General features: G+C 37.2%; 1 protein-coding gene across 3 annotated transcripts in view; it reads left to right on the top strand.

The window, feature by feature from the left end:
- Window positions 1–21,677, top strand: part of FOCAD (focadhesin) — a 282,277-nt gene that overhangs the window by 156,074 nt on the left and 104,526 nt on the right. For all 3 annotated transcript variants that reach the window (XR_013994507.1, XM_081067235.1, XM_081067234.1), the window contains exons 16-20: window positions 4,378–4,512; window positions 8,269–8,319; window positions 9,122–9,205; window positions 16,192–16,324; window positions 20,819–21,004. Coding sequence is in view for 2 of the 3 variants with exons in the window: in XM_081067235.1 (XP_080923361.1) it covers window positions 4,378–4,512; window positions 8,269–8,319; window positions 9,122–9,205; window positions 16,192–16,324; window positions 20,819–21,004 (589 nt within the window). In the remaining variant the exon portion in view is untranslated. The remainder of the gene's footprint in view (window positions 1–4,377; window positions 4,513–8,268; window positions 8,320–9,121; window positions 9,206–16,191; window positions 16,325–20,818; window positions 21,005–21,677) is intronic.

Here is a 21,677-nt window from a genome sequence, read left to right as displayed (position 1 = left end):
AACATAATATAACATAATATAATGTAATGTAATGTAATGTAATATAATATAATATAATATAATATAATATAATATAATATCACATCACATCACATCACATCACACCGGGTATTATAATATAATATAATATGATACGATATAATATAATATAATATAACATAATATAATATAATATAATACCAGGTCTTATATAATATAAGACTGGGTCTAATATAATATAATACAAGACCCAGTCTTATACTATGTTATACTATACTTATACTATATATTATATTATACTATTATATTATATATTATATAGTATTATATTATATATTATGTTATAATATATAAGACCGCGTCTTATATATTAAGTTTTGCTCCAAAAGACGCATTAGAGCTGATGGTTCGCCTAGGTCTTATTTTCGGGGAAACACGGTAGTAGTTTCCTCAGCACTTTTAAGACCTTATTGTATGGTGTTTTGGTCTCGTTTATTTTGAAAAGTCTGTTGTTACTCTGTTTCTTTAATTGCTTCTACATTTATTAATTGGAATTCTTTTGTAAGGAAGAGCTGCTCCTTCTCTTTTATTCATTCATTCATTCAATTATTTATACTAGTGTAAACTCATGGATATTTATTTGGCCTTTGGGAACACTTTGAGATTGGCTCCTATGCCCTTTCAATAAGTCCACATCCTTTTTTGAACACTTCCTTACTTTTTGGAACCATAAGGTGGTCCAGACTTAAGTTATATTTTCCCTACCCCAGCCCTGGCATCAACCCCTTCTCCAAGGCCCATTTTAAAATTAAACTTCATTAGGATGCATGGACTCATGTAGTGAAATTTTTCTTTTGTCACAAACTCATTTTTAGAAGGGCTTATTTTATTTTTTCAATGTGAATTATTTGGGTTACGTGTTATGGGAGTTTCCTATGGGAGTGGTCTAGGTGCCCCCAGCTCACTGCCATTTTTTATATTTCTCAGTTTAGTGATTTCCAGTTCAACCATTACACTAAGGGTATATCCTGTCAAGGGGTGCTGGTTTTATGTGGGGGTCTTAATTCCAACTCCCCACCTTTTGTAGGCTGAAGGTATATCGCCTCTTTCCATGTGGGCATTTAAACACAAGCTATTAGGTTATAGAAACTGCTAACTTCCTTACAATACCTCAATGCAGGTATTTCCTTCTTTATTTCTTTTTCAGTCATTTTAGCTATGACCCTCATATTGCTGGAACCAGAAGTCAATCTGTTTTTTGAAAACAGACAAGTCATTGGGGTAATGTGCAGAACAAGGCAGTAAAGGCCAGAAGCCTTATTAATCTGATGTGATTTAGCAGATTGCACAGGTCAAAAGGCTAGTGGGTCCAATCCACAGGGTCCAAGGAGATGGACACAGCAAGATGGTAATAGGTAGAATCCAAGAAGCTCTCAGGGCCCGAAGATCTAGTCAAGAATCACCCAGGGCTGGGAAGGTCAGAGAAAGCAGCGTTATTTACCTAGAGGCTTCCCTCTTCCTGATTATGAATGGTCAAGCCTGCGTTTGCAAATATCCCCTACAGCTCCATACCTATATCTTGTGTAATTACACTTCAGGCCACAATTCATGGCTGGGAGTCTAGAATATTTTCGCATAGTCGGTAGGTGGAGTACCATTTCAGGCATAACTTTTCAAACTTACTAGGAAGTAGACTTTTAAAAATTTTTTGTAAATGCATGAAAATACTTGGAGAATGTAGCCTCACTCCCCACCCATGGAAAGGGCAAGGCCCTTTTTGTGCTTCTGTAATTGGTGTCCAGAGAGCTTTTTTGTTGATCTGCAAAGTACATTAGAATGTCGGGGAGGCCATACTTCCTCCTGGCACTTGATTTTTGGGAACATTCAAATGGCAAAGCTGTTGTTGACCAACCTCGTATCTGAGTTATAGACCTTTCCTTTCCCTTTTGCCTGCAGGATATTTCTCTATGGATGTCTTTCCATCAACTCAAAATTATACCATCTCAAACAGAGCTCTTTACCCCCATCTCCTGCAAATGTGCTCATTCTTTCGGTTTCCTCTCCTTTTTAATGTTATTTTTTATTCACCCAGGTCTCTAGGCCCCAAATACTCCACTTTCCAATATGTTCTCCAAGTTCTTCTAATTATTTTAATCTCTATCTCAGATTTGCCATTCCTCAGGCTTCAGTACCATCAGTAGCTGAGTACTGGTAATCCATTGATACTTATTACTGTGCTAAGTAGTGAGGAAAAAAGTCTAAGACATGGTCATGGTGTTTAAAAAACTTAATAGCTAGTTGAGGAGACAACTTACATTCATTGAAAGAGTGAATAGTACTAGACAGTATATAATTAAATGCTAAATTGGGTTATACAGAGTTTTAAATGTTAAAAATTGGGGAAAGAAAGGATAAAATGAGGGCTTCAATTATAAGAGAAAACTTCATTGTGGAAGTGGGATTTCAACTGAGTTGAAACAACATAGATTGGAATTGGATAGGCTTTTAAAGTGAGAGGAAAGCACGGACAATTAGTGAGTATATTGAGCATGAGTTTTTAAGAAAATTTTTGAGGCTGTTTATGTTATTGGAATTGGAGAGACAGAGGTGGGTGACTGCTTTGACTTTGGCTATAAGACTACCAGACAAATCTTTAAAAAGCTGCATTTTAATTTTATTTATTCCCAAATTCAGAAGTCTCCAGAGGCTGCCTTTTTTTATCTGTTTGTTTGTTTGTTTCTGGTTCACACTGTTTTGGTATTCCAGGTACTCTCTGATGCTTGAGCCTTTCCTCACTAGTACTCATGCTTTTTGTGCCTATAACATGCTGCTTTTTGTGTTTTGACTTTGTTTTCCATTTCCATGTGTATGGTCTGCCTGATTTCTGTCCATTCCTCCTTCGAGTCCCATCCTATGACTTACTGCTTCTTGATACTCTCTCTGATGGCTCCTACCTACTGACATAGCTTTTCTTCCTAGATTCCTCTTGAAACTATTTTCTGTTGAACATAGTTCACAATCTAATCATTTACCTTTTGTTTTCCAATAATTTAGAATTACATATAGATTTCTTTTGACAAGGTGCTAAGTTCTTTGAAGAGTTAGATTATGTTTTATATTTTGCTGTACTCAATGTCGAATGGCAAGCTTTTAAGGAAAATTTTTTAAAATTTCAAACACTGATAATTTATAATATTGGAGCTACTTCTTTGTTGTAAATGTGCCTATTTTTCTGCCTGGCACATAGTACTACCCTTAGCAAATGTTAATGGAATCCACATTTTTAGTGGATTCCAACGCAAAGAACTTTTTTTTGCTATTTAATGGAAAGTAGAAAATAAGAGCAAAAGTACTGAATCCAAATTTTTTGAGATACTCGTTCTATCTTCGTAGAGCCTCTCCTTAATCTGTGTCCTTAAGCATATATTATTCATTTATCTTTGACATCTTTTCACTGACTACCTCATGTAGCTTTTCTAAATAATTTATCTGTATAGATGGAGATAAATTGTGTATGTTAATTCAAGCTTAAGAGAAGAGATTGGAGTATTTTAGAAAGATTAATCCTTGTTAAACTCTGTCTAATTGATCTGTGTTGGCACTGTTCCTGCCTGAGTTTTAAAATTTTAATAAAATATCTGGAAGTGAAGAAATCATCTGTTGTAGTTGGAATTGAAGTTAAGACATTTGAATATCCATATAACTAGATACTGAAGTGAACTAAGAATACTTGGTTTAAGGAAACTGGGTCAATTTAAGAATAACATTTTTGTTGGGCTTTTATTTTATTACTTAACAGCCTCTTTAAAAATCTGAAGTGACTTTGAAAACAAAGTCCTAAATTATTATTTTAAATAATCTAATTATTCTCCTACCTCCTTTAAAAGTTTGTAAGATGATTTAAGAGTGTTTAATATATATATATATATTAACATCCCAATTTTCTGAATGGTGATGTAGTTTCAACAGAGCTGGAAAACTACAAGAACTATTTTAGAAATGGCTTTAGAAATGTCCTAGTATTATCTTACCCTTTGTTTCAGAGATCGATTCTTCAACAACGTATGTAGCTAATCTGGAGTTTAATTTTGTGTGTGTGCACATGTGTGACAGAGAGAGAGAGAAAAAGAGAGAGACAGAGAGACAGAGAGTTTTATTTCCATGGTTAACCAAAAAAAAGTAGTAAAAACCCCAATTGTTTGAGGCAGGCTGGATCTTCAACAGCAGTTTATATTGGTTTAAATAATTTCTTTTGAGGGGGTGATAATTTATCAAATCTTAACTTCTAGGAATGACTTTGTTCTTAAGTTTCCTTATAATAAGAGAAAGTGCAACTTTACTAATGGCTTCGTAGGAATTGGCATTTTCTTTGGCATTGATTTTTTATTTGCTTCACAGGTGGTTTGTATTCGCTCCACTTGGAATGCTCTCTCCCCAAAGCTGAGCTGTGACACGAGACCTCTCATTTTGAAGACCCTCAGTGAGCTGTTTTCTCTGGTTCCTTCCTTAACAGTCAATACAGCTGAATATGAGGTATGCGTTTGGAGCTCAATAAAGTGTCTGTTTCTACATTGGATAGACATGTGCTTTCTAATAACTTTTGGAAAAAAATATTTGTAATCTTTTGCCAGAAATCCTTTAGAATTGTTTGTTCTGAGAACCTGTTGATATCTTTATGGACTCTTAGGAGTAGGAAGATATCCACCCTTATCAATTCTGTGTCTTTAAAATTTATTTACGTAAAAGACACCAAGTTTTTATTGTGAGAGTACGGTCAAGATTTTAAAAAGTCTGTGTGAAAAGTAATGTTTCTAAAATTTAGAATTCATGAGGCCAACAGTTTAAATTTATTTTGTTGGTATTTTAAGCTCTAAATAATGTACAAAGATGTTAAATAAAGCAGGACGGATTCTCCCAGTAGTATAGACATATTGTCATTTGTGTTTTGCTTCTAGCTTTGCCATAGAGATTTGATTTTTACATGTTAGTTCACGTTTTCTATCTATATCTGTCCTCTTCATCTGTACTCTTCAGTGAGGATGATTATAATATCAAGCCATCTTAGAATAGGAAAACAATTTTATGAACTACTCATTGTCATTGTAATGATTGAAGCACTTGGTAAAAGATGCTTTGCTATAAGATTTATATATTCCTGCTTAACATTTTCTTCATTATCTCTTCTTTGAATGAAATTGAGAGGGTGGCAAATTCATTTGTATTTCTACTTTGGTAGCCATATTCCCTTTCATGCTCGCCTTTTTTCTTTTTCCTTCAAAGAGCAGCAGTTGGTTTTCACTCGAAGTCTTGGTGGACTTTTAGTTTGATTCGGTGCTTCACAGACTGATAAACTACCCCTCCATCAGATTCCAGGAATTGTCCTTTTTATGTTTTAGATCACACGATAATGCAGGATTATGGGATACTACTTCTAATCATTCTGAAAACCCACAGTGAATAAAATCAAATTTGTTCTTACTGAAGATGCAATACCTAGCACAGTCCCTGGCACATAATATATATTTAGTAAGTAGTTATTGAATGCATGATTGAATCAATACAGGATATCGTGAGTTTATTCTCATATTTAGACTTTTGTTTTAGGGTATTAAAAAAGAATCATCTTCAGATTCCTAGAGCATATAGTTCACCAAGAAGTCTTTTTTATGGCAACTTTTCATTGCTATATATCTTTATGTTGTCGGAAAGTCTGCCAGGCCACTGAAAAGGAACTAAGACTAAAAATCAAAGTGAGGACATGTTGTTTATGTTTATTTTCTGTCTTTAAGGACTGAACTCATATACTTTTGTGTTGCTTATATTTTGAATTATTCAGATTTCATTACAGGTTAATTTATGAGGTTAATTTATTTGTGTGTGGGTTTTTATGTTTGCTTGCCAATGGCTATGAATTGTCTTTTGGATTAGGTTTTCTTCTTCAGATTTTACATTCTTTCCACTGGCATCTTGTTTTGCTTTATCTTCATGCGTATATTAATATTTAAGCTTCTCTGTTGTTCAAATAGACTGCTTTGGGGCCATTCCATCTATCAGTTTCTTCCCTTCTGTGACCATAATCTACTTGGAAGCTGAAGTAAAGAAATGTAGAGGGAGGGGCCCATCTGGTGGCTCAGGTGGTTGGAGTGTCATGCTCTTAATGTGGTTGGATTCCCATATGGGCCAGTGAGCTGCGCCCTCTACAGTTAAGATAGTGAACAACAGCTCTCCCTGAAGCTGGGAGGCGGTGATCAGCGAGTGCTCCGCGTGAGCGCAAGGCTCATCCTATCAGCAGGGGCCAGGGAGCTGTGCCTACACAACTAGGCGGAGAAACAACAGCTTGAACCTAAGTGGGGAGGGGGGGGCGGGGCGGGAGAAAGGGGGTTAGGAAAAAAAAAAGAAATGTGGAGGGGAGACCTCTCTCTGTCCCTCTTTTTCTCCCTCTTTTTTACTCCCAATCTCCTCCTTCCCATCCCTCCTTCTCTTGCTTTCTCCTTCCCTCCTTCCCTGTGTATTTAAATAACTTATTTTCTTTTAACTACTTAGAGTTTGTTTGCGTATAAGCCAGAGTTGAATGTAATTTTCCCAAAGTATATGGTAGGTCACTGCTATGCCTAGTCACCTCAGTGCCTTGTGTTTGCCTAAAATGAAATTTCACCTCTTTACACTTAATTAGTATGGCCTTTAGAATCTGGTCTCACTCTGCTTTTTTGCCTCCTGCACTCCAAGAAAACTGAACCACTTGTAATTTCCTTAGTTGCCTCCAAACTTTTCTATTTCCTTTCCTTTGTTTATGTTGTTCTCTCGGCTAGAATTACTTCCTTTTTTTCATCTCTAATTTTAAAAATCTATTTTAGGATGTGAAAAATTGGTTTAACTTATCTCATCCTTTGAGAATTTTTTTGTAATCCGAAAGTTATTGTAATCTATACTTTCCTAAGAACATTTATTTCTATTTCATGCTACATGATATATTATCTCTATATCTATATATCTATATACTATTTTCCTTGTTAAATTACAAGCTTTTGAAAATAGAGTCCGTGTTTCAGTTAGTGTATTTTCTGAATTGTTTTGCAAAGAGCTTGGTACATTTATTCACAATTTATTAAAATTGTACTAGGCCTTAGAGATACTAATAAACAAGAATAGATACTATTTTAAAGTACCTGTTATATTTCAGCACTCTTCTAGTTATATATACCAATTACTTCTAATATCTGACAGGAAGGTATTATTTCTAATTTTATAGCTAAAGAATCTAAGCCTTTGAAAGGTCCGTCCATTCATTAAGCAAATATTTATTGAGTATCTGCTATATGCCAGACAACTAACTTGACCAACACTGTAGTTTCTAAGTGAAAGCTGATGTCTAAACCCAGGACTTTCTAGCTCCAGAGCCTATATTTTTCCATTACACCATATTGTCATTCCCTGCCTTCCAAAATCTCAAAAGCTGGTAAAGAAAGTAGACAGGAGCTATAATAATTACAATAACATTTGCTGAGTACAGTTAACCAAAGGGCTATGAGAGGTGGTGGTGGAAGTGACCAGCACTTTTAGGAATTTAAGGAAACATTATTGAGTTGGTGCTATTCGATTATAATTTTGAAGAATTAACAAAATGTTACATCCCAGTGAAGTTTGGGCAATGGAATATGCAAAGGCAAGGAGGTGTAGGAAAGACTTAATATGATTTAGAAGGGCAAGAAGTTAGATGTGGCTGAAATGACAAGACATTGAGAGTTAGAAGATAAATGACTTTTTATGCTCAATTATTTATTAAATGTTTGTCATTTGAGAAACTGGGTTTTATGTTCTTTATGTCCTGGGCTTTATGATCCAGGCCTTTACATAGAAAGGACAATCACTGGCCTATGGAGTGTATGACCTAGTAGGGAGTTAACCACACACACACACACACACACAGTTACACTAGATGCGCAAGTATGCCGTGCGCCATATGGCCGCTGACACTGGGGGATCAGGAACAGTGGCATGAAAGAGAGGAGTGACATTTGTACTAGGACTTGAGACGTCAATAAGAAGTGGTTATTTTCTAAATTTAATCATCTTACAGTCTCATGATGTTTAAAATATCCATGTGTTTAAATGATGAGTCTGTTTCTGAGTATATTCATTTTATGAATGATGGGCAAATATAGAATAAGTCAGTTACTAATGATACCATTTTTAAAGTGATTTAATTTCCACTATTTGCTACTTTAAATTATTTATGTTCAGTTTTATCTTTGTCCTAAAATTTTATTCTGGTGTTTGTTGATGTTTCAGAATTTTAAAGTTCAAGTCCTCAGCTTCCTCTGGACCCACACTCAAAATAAGGTACTGTCACAAGGGGTATCAGTGAAACAGAACCAAGCTGGGAAAGATTCTTAGAATAACAAATACATATAACTCCCTTGAAAGTTATATCAAGTAAATCTTTACTTTCTTAAAAGTAAATCAAGAAAGGCTTCTTGATTTTAAAAGAATGATGACTATTAATAAATTTAGGTTTTAAATATTATCCTCAATTTACGCTTGTTAATACGTTTTCACCATAAAGTACATCTTCTACTTTGTGAAGCTGACATTTGAAGAGAGACTGTTACCATTGTCTCATATTTTTAATGGTCCTTCACCTTTCCTGCTTTATCCTTCCCCTCCCCCACCAATAAGCATACCAAGCAAACAGAAGTCCAGTCCATTTTTGGGATTTAGTTTCCAATCAAGGAATATAGAGAAGAGGATGTCAGTGATGTTATACCTGACTCATGTGTGAAAGAGCTTCGATTCTAAAAGCTAATTTTCTCTGTGAGTACCTGGCATCAGAATCCAGTTCCAGGCCTATCAGGCTCGAAACCATTGTACACCTTCCACTAAGCCATACTGCCGCATGGGGCCCGAACGAGTATGAGTTACTTTATGTTTAAGGTCCAAACGAGGATAAAAGAATACTGCTTTGGATCCCTCTGCCCAGTGCTGTTTTCTCTCTATTGTTAATTAGGACAGACAGATTAAGCAAGGCTTCCGTACTATTTTTTAAAGCTCTGACGGTAGAACTTTGAGGGTGGTGAGAGAAGATTTTCTTCCTCCAGAATTCATGTTTAATCTACGTTATTTGTTTTACCTTTACCTTCTCTAGGACCCAGTTGTAGCAAGTGCTGCCTATAAGTCGCTCTCACACTTTAGTGCCAGAGAGCACACCATTCTTCATCTACCTGAACAGGTAGGCCTTTCTGCTTTCTCACTGATGTCTCTTTACTGCTGGGTGTTACAACTTTATTTGTATCCCCTCCTCTTAGGAGATACGTACCTGATGGACGTGGATGTAACTATAGATATGTTCTCTGTAAAAGATAAGAATTTATATTATCTGTTTAATCTATGCAAGACTATAGTGGTCTTAGACGTCACAGACAATGAATTTAAATCTCTCTGAAGCAGATGGGAGACCCCTGTGGTTCCAGTGGAGTCTCCTTGAGGTGACAGGGTGTATGACTGTGTATGTGAGCCCTTGGCTTACTCCAGAGGACCTGACACTGTGGGACCCACATTGCCGAGTCAGTGCGCCATCTTGGCCTTCAAATCCAAGCATGACCTGCACTGCCTAGGGTTTATACTACCTGTGCAGCCAAAGAATTGTGTTTGTGACGCAGCATTGAGACGCCACGTGAGAAGATCTGCTATTTAGAGGTTTAGTGTGAAATGACGTGTAGGTTAGCCCCAGAGAAATTGATGAGGAAAATGTCACTGTCTTTTAAGGGTTAACACATAGTGTGACATTGTCTTAGTATTTACATGAAACGAAAAACATACAACCTTTTCTAGTATCTACCTAACATAATCAGCTTTAAATTATTAGGTTACCAAATATAACCAGCTTTAAATTATTAGGTTATGTTCTGGAGTTAAGGGTCCGATTTCACATTTAGTGTTACTGCTAATTTAAACGCACTCAAGTGCATACACATATTTATTGAATGCCTTAGAGCAGGGGTGTCCAAACTTTTTTCAACGTTTTTCACCAAGGGCCATATGCGGTAAAATACACAAACAGCTGGGCCACTCACTCGAGGTGAAGTACGTATTGTCTCACCTGGTTTATTTAAGTAAGCTAAATATATTTTTGGAATTTGCTGTGGGCCAATAAAAAATGGATTGCGGGCCGCAGTTAGCCCCGTGGGCCGCAGTTCGGACACCCCTGCCTTAGAATATAAGGCAGACATTCTGTTCAAAGAAGTTATGTGTAACATTACCCAGAATCTGTCCATGAGGTCAGATGGCAAGAAGTTTTGGTATGAGTTTCTTGGGCTCTTCCGGCATTAAAATGTGTTGACTTTTTCTTCTAGATTGAGTTTGTATGGAGATTAGGTGGCAGTAAGAACCAGGCAGACTTCTGTTTACTGATCTGAGTAGGGGCACCACATAAGCAGGACTGAAGGACAAGCTTTTAAAACCAAAGTCTAAGTAAGGCAGGCTTTCCCACGTTGTCGAGGACTCTACAACTGATTGGCTGGCTTGTCATGCAGTTATTGCAAATGGGAAGCCTTAAGAAAAAGAAATTTCATGAGCCTATGACTCATAAAATTAAAAAGATGGGGCTTCAGACTGCTCTGTGATAACTAACAATACCCATAGTTTCTTAACAAAAGAAAGAAGGAAGGAAGGGAGGGAGGGAGGGAGGGAGGGAGGGAGGGAGGGAGGGAGGAAGGAAGGAAGGAAAGAATAAAAGAAAAAGCTACATGTAAATTTCTTGTGTGAACTCCTACCAATAGATTAGCTGCAGCATCTGGGGAGATACCATTTATTAATAAATTATTATTTTTAATAAGCAATTGCTAATTTAGATCACAGCATAACAACTACCTTTATTTTTAGCTATTATTCTTGTAATATTCCAGTCAGAATAATAGCTTTTATTAAACAATGTTCACATAGTATTCACTATTTAAATATTGACGTGTTTATAATTTTTCTTACTTTAGGGTTATATCCAGTTTCTGATCCCTGAATAGCCATAATTAGTTCTTTATACCTTCCGACATAAAGATTAGTGATGTACTTCGAGTTGGGGCTTCTGTGTATGCTTGCATTTTCACCATCAGAATGTGAAGAGTTGTAAAGGAAATCTCGAAGCCTTATCCTTTTTTAGCCATGTTTTTCAACCTTTTCTTCTGTCTTGACCCCCTCCTGGGATATGACTCACTCCCCAACGTAACAATGGTTCACTATTGTGGATATTCTCAAGTGGGATTAAGATGAGGTGACATAAGAGGTTTGAAAACCGTCTGCCGCTGATGCCCATATTTTGATTTAGAAGACCTGCCTCCTCATGGAGAATCATTGCTTCCGAGACTGCATCAGGCATTCTTCTCCTTATTTTTGATTACTGATTTTCTTTTTGTCTGTTGGAACACCTAAGGACCAAAAATCCAGAACGTGGTCAGTGCAGGTTCATATCCCAAACAAGTCCCCGAAGCTAAGGAGACAACCTCGTCTGCTCCCCACCTGTTTTGTATGTGAAATTGAGGCTCGTTTTCTAGAAAAGCTTATTTTCAGTTGTTTCGAAAGTCCCTGCCAGATAGAGACTTATATAAACTAAGATTCTTTGTTGTCAGAGATTACTCACTTTGCACCGAGGGTAATTTCATTTACTCACAAAATTGAAGGTTACCTGTACCTTTCCGGTGCAAGTACATCCACATTCTCTCTTTCTGCTTGTGGAAACTTGTGACATAATCTTCCAAATGAGCACAGTATGAATTCCAAATAGAATTTTTTTAAAAAAAGATATAATTTATCCTTATCAACATGGCTCCTTTTGGAGATTATAATTCAGCTACTTTTGTAAGCTCTACCCTTCTTTGAATTTATCAGAGAAATATTTCTTGTTGATTGATGCAGCAATTTAAAACTGAAACTTGTTGAAGACTAACAGGCTGGTAGAACAAAAGGTAGTAGAGGAGTGGCAGACATTAGAAAAAAGGTTTAGGGTTGGATAAGACATTGCATCTAAGGTAGGATGGAAAGTGTGATTGAATAGTAGAGCTGAATGAGACACCATGTGAGTGAGGGATTTGAATAACAAATTTATTAACTCATCTTCCTTGTCATTGGTTTGTTATTAGGAAGCTATGTGAGATTATTGATGATAGACACTTAAGACTTGCATTGGTTTAATAATTATTTAATGGACGTATACTAAGTACTAGGCCATTTTATGAGCTGGGAATGTTGGATGAATCCATATGTTTCACTGGTTTGTGAAAATGTCATTGTTAATCACTTGAAACATGCATATCTAAAGTTGGTCAAAAAATTGGGGGAGCTTCTATGTGGACTTGTTGATTCTAATGTTAAAAATTAGACATGAATGCTTTCTCTCTTTTGGTTTCTATTTCTTTGTTCTTTTTAGCTATTTATCCTTCTCCTCTGCCTTCCTTAGTGCAAAAATAAACAAAAAACTGTAGAGAATTGTTTTTCTTGTAAAACAATCAGTAATGCATAAACATGTAGGTAGAAAATTGACTCTGACTTGGGTTCATTAAAAAATACTCAGCTGTTTAAAAATTAAACTTTTTTATTATAGAAATCTTAAGATAAATTGTGTTGTTGATTTCTGCAGTTAATTTTAGAAGTGAGTAATATAAAAGAACTCATTATGCATGCTGAGTTGGTATTAATATGGTGTAACCTGTTCGGCTTTGACTTAAGTGAATGTCACTGCATTCATCAGAAGCTGTTTCTCTTTTTAAATGAATGTATGCAGATACTTGACATGTTCCAAATAAAATCCTCTGTTTATGCACAAACTCCTGGATTTTCATAGGTTATATACACACAACGGTGGTTGAAAGGTTATCTGGTTCAGAACCCACAGTGAGGCATTTTGTAGGAAAAACTTTCCAATATTCAATTTGAAGCAGATTTTAAAAGCAATTTATCATTTTTTATTTGGCTCTCCATTTAAGTTTTTTCAATGAAGCATAGCTATAATTGGAAGGACATAGTTGTATGTGTACATGCATGCATGTGTGTTTTAAATATATGTATGGTTTTCCTGGGTATTTTTGCAGCTAAAATAATGTAATTTCCAAAATTATATAATTTTAATGTGTATTTTCTCATATGATGTCTCTTGCTTTTCCTTAGTTGTAACTCACATTGATCGTATTCAGTTGCTGCGCACAAACCAAGGGAAAAACTAGAGCCAGCATAGGGAAGCTGGAACAAATAATTCTAAGAGATGAGCAGAGGAGGACGGAAAAGTAATGGAACCAAGGTCTAACAATAAGTGCTAATTTGTTCAGGAGAATGAACTCACCTTTGAAGAAACAGAATTTAAGGAGTAATCATACCATTATTAGTAGGCCACGTGTGTCATCTATACTTATAGTATATCTGTAGTTTCTTTGTTAAATATATGAATATGTAAGATGCAGGCATATGCTGTTTACAATATAGCAGATAAATTAATATAGGCATTCAGTTATGGGAATGTGAAATAAGACAAGTTAAGATGGATGAGTGGATCAATTTTTTTTAATTTTTTTTTTATCCCCAACCTGGTAGGTCTTTCTGTAGTGGGTCTCAGAAATGCGGATGGTCTGGGTACTGTGACTCGTTTTAAGTAATTTAGGTTGAGCAGAAAGACTGGATAGGCTAAAATGTGTGCATAAATGATTGTATTCCTGTTATACTAAATAATTCTGGAATTAGAAGCACGTGATTGTTTGGCATAGTTCATTCACCAGTGAAGGTCCCCTTGAAGGTGGTGGGGCTTCTGCTTTCGCTTCTGCTACTTTTCTGCTTTTGCTGCTCACACCTCTGAACCCTCTCCCCTCTCCCCTTTCCTTTTCGCCTCTTATATCCTTCCTTGCTCCCTCCCTGCTTCCCTCCCTCCCTCCCTTCCTTTCTTTTTAAACAGCTTTATTGAGACATAATTCACCCATTTAACGCATACAATTCAGTGGTTTTAGTATACTCAAAGAATTGTGCAACTAATCACAGAGCAACCACAATCTAATTTTAGAACATTTTATTAGCAGTCAATTCCCATTACCCCTTGCCCCTCCCCAAGATTGAAGCAACCATTAATCTACTTTCTGTCTCTATAAATTTGCCTGGACTGAACTTTCCTATAATGAAATCATATAGTGTGTGGTCTTTTGTGACTGGCTTGTTTCACTTACCGTAATGTTTTCAGGTTCATTCATGTGTAGCATGTATCTGTACTTCATACCTTTTTGTGACAGAATAATATTCCATTATATAGATGGGCCGCATTTTGTTTTTTGTATTCATCAGTTTGGCTGTTTGAGTTGCTTTCATTTTTTTGGAGGGGTGCGGGCACTATTATAAGTAATGCACTCACATTCATGGACACTCTTGTGCAACTTTTTGTGTGATTATGTATTTTCATTTCTCTTGGTTATGTACATAGGAGTGGAATTGCTGGGGGCATATAACTGTGTTTGACTTTTTGAGAAACTGCCAAATTGTTTTCCAAAGGGGCTGCACCAGTTTACATTCCCACCAGTATTGTGAGGGTTCTGATTTCTTCACGTCCTCACCATCCCTCTGAATTTTCATATTAGCTTCAGCGTTTACCTCTGCCTCCCAGCTCGCCAGGTATCCTATTCATTGTGATAGGATGTCTATCAGAGCTTCCCAGTGCTCTGATGAGCTAACTGGTGTGGTAACTGGTGCTACCGATGCAGTCTCCAGCTGTAGGCATTGTTGTCTGTTTCCCCAGTACGCTGTTCAAAGATTATTTTCAATTTGTGCTATGATGTGTGAAAAGTCATGAAGCCAGGCAGATGGACCCAGAACCAACTCCTTTTTGGGAATTTTTAAGGCAACGAGGCCTGGTTAAGCATCTCTAAGTTAATTCCTGATGACATGAAACCTGGCAACTTCCCAGTATCTCTGCAGAGCAGAGATACATGGAAAAGCCCGCTTGTCAGAACCAGAAGGTGTGCAGACATGCCAGGATTTCCCTGGGAGGTATCGATATCAACAAATGCCATCATGCCCTATGTGGAGCACACATTGTTGTTATCTCTGTGATTATGGGAGCTCAGTCCTCTGAGAATTAGGTACTCAGTATCGATTGAATCCGAATTAAATTTTGTCTTAGAAAGTGCTCAGGTAGACAGGTTGCCTTCACTCCTTCACTTTTGAAGAGAACACTAGTTGTGGGTTAAAAGGCTTCATTGGAGTTGAGGTTATTATACTTAAGAGAAGCATTTCCTCTTGTTTTCTAAATCCCCCTGCAAGAATCCTGACTCAGTGCAGTTCCTAAATGGAACAGTTCTTTGGGGACCTATGAAGAAGGCAGTCTGCAGGAATTGTTAATTATTTCTAAAAATAACTCTGGGAGACAGGCTAATGGTAATGACTGGGTTCTGGCACTTCATGGTTATAGCGGCCACTTTTATATGTTTAGATTTCCTCCCCTAATGCTTAATATCTCCATATGGGCATTATGATGTTGTATCATTGAAATTAAAAATTTAATTAATTGCTTAACATTGTATCTTGTAGAAACTACAACAGTGGTAATCTTTTTACATTTTTTAGTTTTGGTTCAAACAAACCTAACTAATCACAGAGCAACCACAAAATCTTAAAATTGCAAATGAGACACAATAAAGTATAGCTACCAATTACAGATTTTAGGTTTTTATATTCTATAGCAACAAACTGCCAAGTCTAAAAAAAAAAAAAAAAATCCACTAACGCATTCTGTCCTTTCCTGATCTCTACTATATATGCTACTAGAAGATTTTAAGCTTTGTCATAGTCTTATGGCTGGAATCACAAATTAAAAAGAAAATGTATTCAGACAATGCAAATATTTAATTATAAACCGTGGAAGTTCAATATATTGAATGTGTCAGTGTTTGCATTTTATTGTCGGATGGTGTAAAATTTTATTAGTTTTCTATAATAATCATTGCTTATATTGGCTTATGGTGATTTTCTTACTATATTATCCTTAGTTCTTTACATGGACCTAGGATTGTATCTAATAAGATGATTAGAGGTTAACATTTAGTTAATCTGAAAACAGATTTTTTAAAATTAATTTTTAATGCTCTTTTGATGTTATAGAGCAATGAGTTTAATGCAATTTTAAAATCTTGACATAAAAAGGACAAAGAAAAGATTTTACATAATGTTTTAGTTTTGTTTTCTCCGTCATTTTAGATAAGACCAGAAATCCAGATTCCTGCTGAACAAGATGAAGATGAAGATGATGAGGAGAAGGAAGCAGACCTTTCAGTTTCTGGCTCTTGCTATCTCAGCCTATTGTCACTCACTGCTCCTTTGGTTTTACCAGGTGACTCTTATGTAATGTAGTGAAAAAACTAGCATTTTTCACTGATTTAACCTGTCTGATTGATTGTATTCTTTTGTGATGTGTACATATTATAGCTTACTTTAATCTTACATACTTTCTATCTGAAATGCAAAAAATGTATCCATCTGTTCTATAGGGAACGCTTGAGGTTGTTTGATATTCAAAACATACTGAATATGTTAGATTCAAGTGAAATTGAACTGGAAAACTAGTTTAAACAACCATGTTTACTGAAAAATTAAAAGTCATTTCAAATGCTAAATTTATTCTGCAAGACAAATTTGCAGTGGGACTTTTAAGTGACTGATTCAAATAATGGTTTATTATTATATAAGCGAACTGAAAAGATCATTGGAATCTTCCAAGATTTACTGGGTAGTTTCATCATTATAAATTTATTCTTTCTTTAGAGTTACCCCAAATATGGTACCAATATTCAAGAACTATAAATTAATACCTTTTAAAAGTAGACCAAACTATATGGTTATTCAGTTTTTACATAAAGTTTATAGGATTTGGCATTTAAAAAGTTGTTCTAATTATATCTAATTATTCTAATTCAGTATTAGCCAGCACTTTGCTGAGCATACATCTATTACCTGTTCTGTTCCAATTCTACCTTGAATATTCATGGATGTGAAAATTTAATTTCTGAAAAGTAAGTTCAATAAACACAAGAAATATCATCTTCGCAGTCATAATCCCACCAGCCTATAATGTTGGAAGACTTTTCCTCGATTTCATCCCACATGGCGATTCCTGAGGAATTAGTCAAATATGTTATTTATTTCTAGACAAAGCTCTTGTCCCAAACCCCCACCTCCTTTCATTAGAGAAACCTGAATGGTACAACTCAGAGTTCACCTTGTCTTTATTCTTGACATCCAGAACAAGCCTTACAGACATGTTTCCTGTTCTTCTCGTTTTTTCTAACCCACTTCCTACCTCAAGGTTCTACTTCAAGGTCTAGGACCTTTCCTGCAGTTAATAGTGAGTCTGAGGAAAGAAAAAGCCTTCAGTTACTCAAGTTCTTCCTGTATCCTAAGATAGCCTTAGAATTAAAAGTCCTCTTGAGCTTTTCAAACAACTTTGTTCCCTCTTACATGGATCCATCCTTCACCCACACTGTGGTTTGAAAAGCAGAAGGGGGAAGATGTTTGTCGCCAAGGTGTACTGTTGTTTCTGTCCTCCCAGTCTGTGCAGTGCTGTGGTGGCCTTTACCTGGCTCCTCTACCTGGTTTGTACTTGATTGTTGTTAGCGCCTCTCCTTGAGAAAGCAGGGGGAGGATTTGAGAGCAACCACTGTATCTGCGTGAAACATTCAATAATCAGAGTCAGGTGGGTGGTGTAGATGTGATCTGTGTCTGGCCAACCATGCAGTTTGTTTTTCTGTGACTCGCTGTCCCAGGGATTACTGAAGAACTCAGAAACAAAGCAGGAAAAAGCACCAGCTTTAGCAATGTATGCCCTGAAAGGTCCAGGGTGGATGATGTATATTAGGTCTCTGGGTACAGGAGGCAGAAAGTCAGGTCGCACTGAATGTAAAAGAATCTGGGCCTTGCTCCTCTTATTTCCTTTCAAGTAAACACAAAAGCAGCCGCAAAGTAAATCCAGTAATTTGCATAATTTTAAATAGAGGTGTTACTGGTATTGAGTTAAAATTTTTCTTTTACTTTTGAAATGACTTTAGACTTATAAGATGTCGCAAAAACAGTTTAGAGTGTTTCTGTGTCCTTTTACCCCTCTGCTCCCATCGGTAACATCTCACATAACCTTAGCTTATTATTAAAACCAGGAAACAACATTGGTACAATACTATTAGTTATAACTTCATTGGATTTTACCCGTTGTTTTTTTTTTATATGGTACATAAACTTCATATTAGTTTTTTTTTCACTCAGCATAATGTCTTTGAATCCATCCAAAAGGTTGCCTGTATGAATTGTCATTTTTTATTGCTGAGTAGTATTCCATTGTAGGATGTACCACAGTTTGTTTATCCACTCACCTGTGGAAGGACATTTGGGTTGTTTTAGAAATGCATATCTGACACTGCGTTCTGCATATTGTCAGCTCTTTTCAAATTCTCCCCTGGTCATCTGCAAGTCTCACAGACGATGGGCACAGTCCTAGTTGCCAGCTTCCTGGCTGTGGGAAGATGGTGTTCCATATAATCAGTTACACTCCTGGTATCTTACCCTCATTTGAACTATTCTCAGGGGTGGAGTTATTTGAGCATCCTTAGTTCTCTGAAGAACTTGATACGTAGACAAATTTCCAAGCTATGTGCAGATGGGTACTTATCTTTTGACATATATCAGCTTTTGCCAGAATAGGATCCCTTCTGAGAAAGCATGAAATTACCTTCTCTCACTATCGCTCCTCTATCCTCACAGATGTTTCTAGCTACGTTCTGAAAAGTCTGAACTCATACTCAGCTTGAAGCAGTCATACATATGCATGCAAATGCAGGTGTTGGGGTATATGGCCTGCAATTGGGTGTTCCTCATCTCTTTGATTTAAATGGTGTATTGATTAGGATCTTGACAGGAAAGGTACATTCAGATGGAGCAATTGAGAGTTTAACAAGGGGACTATTTACAGTTATGCTGTCAAGGTTAAAGGGAATCACAAAGAGTGGTTAATGTTTCTAGTCTGAAACAGTAAGGGGAGGTGGCAGTTAGGGGAATAGAGAGAGTATTGGTGTCACAATCAGGGCTGCCGAAGGGGAGCCAGGACCTCCCTAAGAGGGATATAGGAAACCTGTGGTGCAGGTGAGTAGTCCTGCAGGTGAGTGTCTGGTGAATACATGTCCTGATCTCACTCAGGTCCATCCTCTGACCTCTGGCCAGTGTCCAATGGATGAAGCCAGAGGACAAGGGAGCCTGTTGTGCAGTTGTTAAAGGTTATTGTTCCAGGGCACAGAGCACGGTTGACAGGGTAGAGAGAGAATCACCAGGGTAAACGGAGAGCCTCCCACACAAGTGTTCTCCGGGCTTTGAATGAGGAAGCTCAGTTGCATCTAGGAAGTGTCCATATGGGAGTGACAGAACTGGGCTCATAATAGATGCCCCAGGGAGCTCCTACTGCCTTTAATTTAACCAAAGTCATTAAAGGAGGCTTTTAGATCTGCTATTCAGAATGAAATCCCAGTTTAGTTACGTGGATCCTTGCTTTTTGTTCCTATAATAGGCACACGCAGTGATTTCCTCTCTTTGTTTTTTTATATGATTTGTTTAGTTTTAATGTTTTTGTTGTTTTTTGTTTCTACATTGGGCAACCTCTAGTGGTCCTCAGCAGAATAACACTTGACTATAAACCTATAGTTGGGTATCCTATTGTCTTCTCATCCCACATTTCTGGGTTACCTTATAAGTAAATTGTCAAGCAGTAAAGACCTTGGACTAATTAGAATGAACACAGCAAATAAATAATGAACGAATACTTCAGTTTTTAATACTTGTACTGCTGTTGCTACAGAATAATGGACAGTCATAAAAGTCCTCTCTGAAAAATACCTAAATGACAAGAAGGAGTCGGTCAAATGGGAATCTGGGACTCGTGTGTTCCAGGGGGAAGGAATAGACGGTACCATGGCCTAGACTTGGACGTGAACTTTGTGTTGCTGAGGAATGGAAAAGAGGCCACATAAAGGGTGCCTTTTACAGAGCAGCAGGCAAGGAGGGCGGATGGGCAGAGAGGCGGTCAGAGGGGGTGGGGCTAGAGCGCAGAAAGCCTTGATCATTGTCAGAGGTTTTGATGTTATTCTATAGACAGTGAAAATCTACCGGAAGATGTTAGGGCTGAGAATGACATGAAATCCTGGGTTTGGGTAGAGGATGGCTTGTAGGAGGGGTAATGAGGAAGGGAAACCAAGAAACGAGTTTTTAAATTAATCCAGATGAGGAAGAGAGGAGATAATGACTGAACAAGTAGAAGTGAAAATGGAGAAAAAAATGGATGGATTTGAGATATATTTTTGAAGGTAGGTCTAGAAGAAGTTGCTGTTGGAGCACATATAAGGAGTGTGGGAAAGAGAAAAGTTACGAATGACTAAGTTTTTTTAATTTTTTTTATTTTATTGGGGGAATATTGGGGAACAGTGTGTTTCTCCAGGGCCCATCAGCTCTAAGTCGTTGTCCTTCAGTCTAGTTGTAGAGGGCACAGCTCACTGGCCCAGTGGGAATCGAAACAGCAACCCTGTTATTCAGAGCTTGTGCTCTAACCACCTGAGTCACCCGGCCGCCCATGACTAAGTTTTTAAGCTTGAATAACTAGGTTACTTATTTCTGACTTGGGGAAGACTAAAAAAGGGATGACAATCAAGAGTTCTTTTCTCACTTTGTGAAGCTTGGCCTGAAGTCCCTTTGTGGTGTGTGTGTGTGTGTGTGTGTGTGTGTGTGTGTGTGTGTGTGTAATTAATGTTTCTCTTCTAATATATTGTATTTACTTTTGATCTTTTAACTCTTTCAGCTTTGGAGGAATTTTTTACATCACTTGTGAAGCAAGAAATGGTGAACATGCCCCGTGGGGTGTATTACTCTGCATTAAGAGGAAGTGCCTGCTCAGACCAAGGAAAGACTATAGCAAGAATCCCCAATTTTATATTGAAAATGTATGAAACAAATAAGCAACCAGGTTTGAAACCTGGCCTTGCAGGTGAGCACAGTCCATCGCCTCAGGGTACAGGTCATTCACGTAATGTTTTAACTTTCATTTCCAAGTTGGATAGAATAGGTCACAGCAGGGCATTGCTGGTGCTGCTAACATCTAGACACAGCTGGATAAATGATGACAATAAATCCCATTTAAAGAAGTCAAGAACTGTAGAAACAAAATGAACAGCTAGATGAAAATTCCAGAATGGGAGAACATCTGAGGACTTTTCCCAGCCCTATCGGTGACATTCACTGATTCTCCTTGTGGGCTAGGATTGGGGGTTGGCCAAGAAGAGGCCTGTTGGAGGATAAAGAAACCAGTGGAGTTTTCAGTGGTTCCATGGGACTATGGTGATGTGATGGTTAATTTTATGTTTAGCTTGACTAGGCTAAGAGAGGCCCAGATAGATGCTGAAACAGTATTTCTGGATGTGTCTCTGAGGCTGTTGCCAGAAGAAGTTAGCACTGGAATCAGTAGACAAGAGTAAAGAAGATCACCCTCCCCAGTGCAGGTGGGCAGCAGCCAACCTGTTGAGGCCTGAATAGAACAAAAAGGCAGAAGAAGGGTGAACTTGCTCTAACTGGGACCTGCCCTTGGACCTTGACGCTCCTGGTTCTCCGGCTTTCAGTCTCAGATTGAATTATACCATTGGCTTTCCTGGATCTCCAGCTCA

This window comes from Rhinolophus hipposideros (genome assembly GCF_964194185.1).
Source record: "Rhinolophus hipposideros genome assembly, chromosome: 11".
Lineage (NCBI taxonomy): Eukaryota > Metazoa > Chordata > Mammalia > Chiroptera > Rhinolophidae > Rhinolophus > Rhinolophus hipposideros.
Note: the sequence above shows the minus strand (reverse complement) of the source record. Positions and strands in the feature narration are given on the sequence as shown.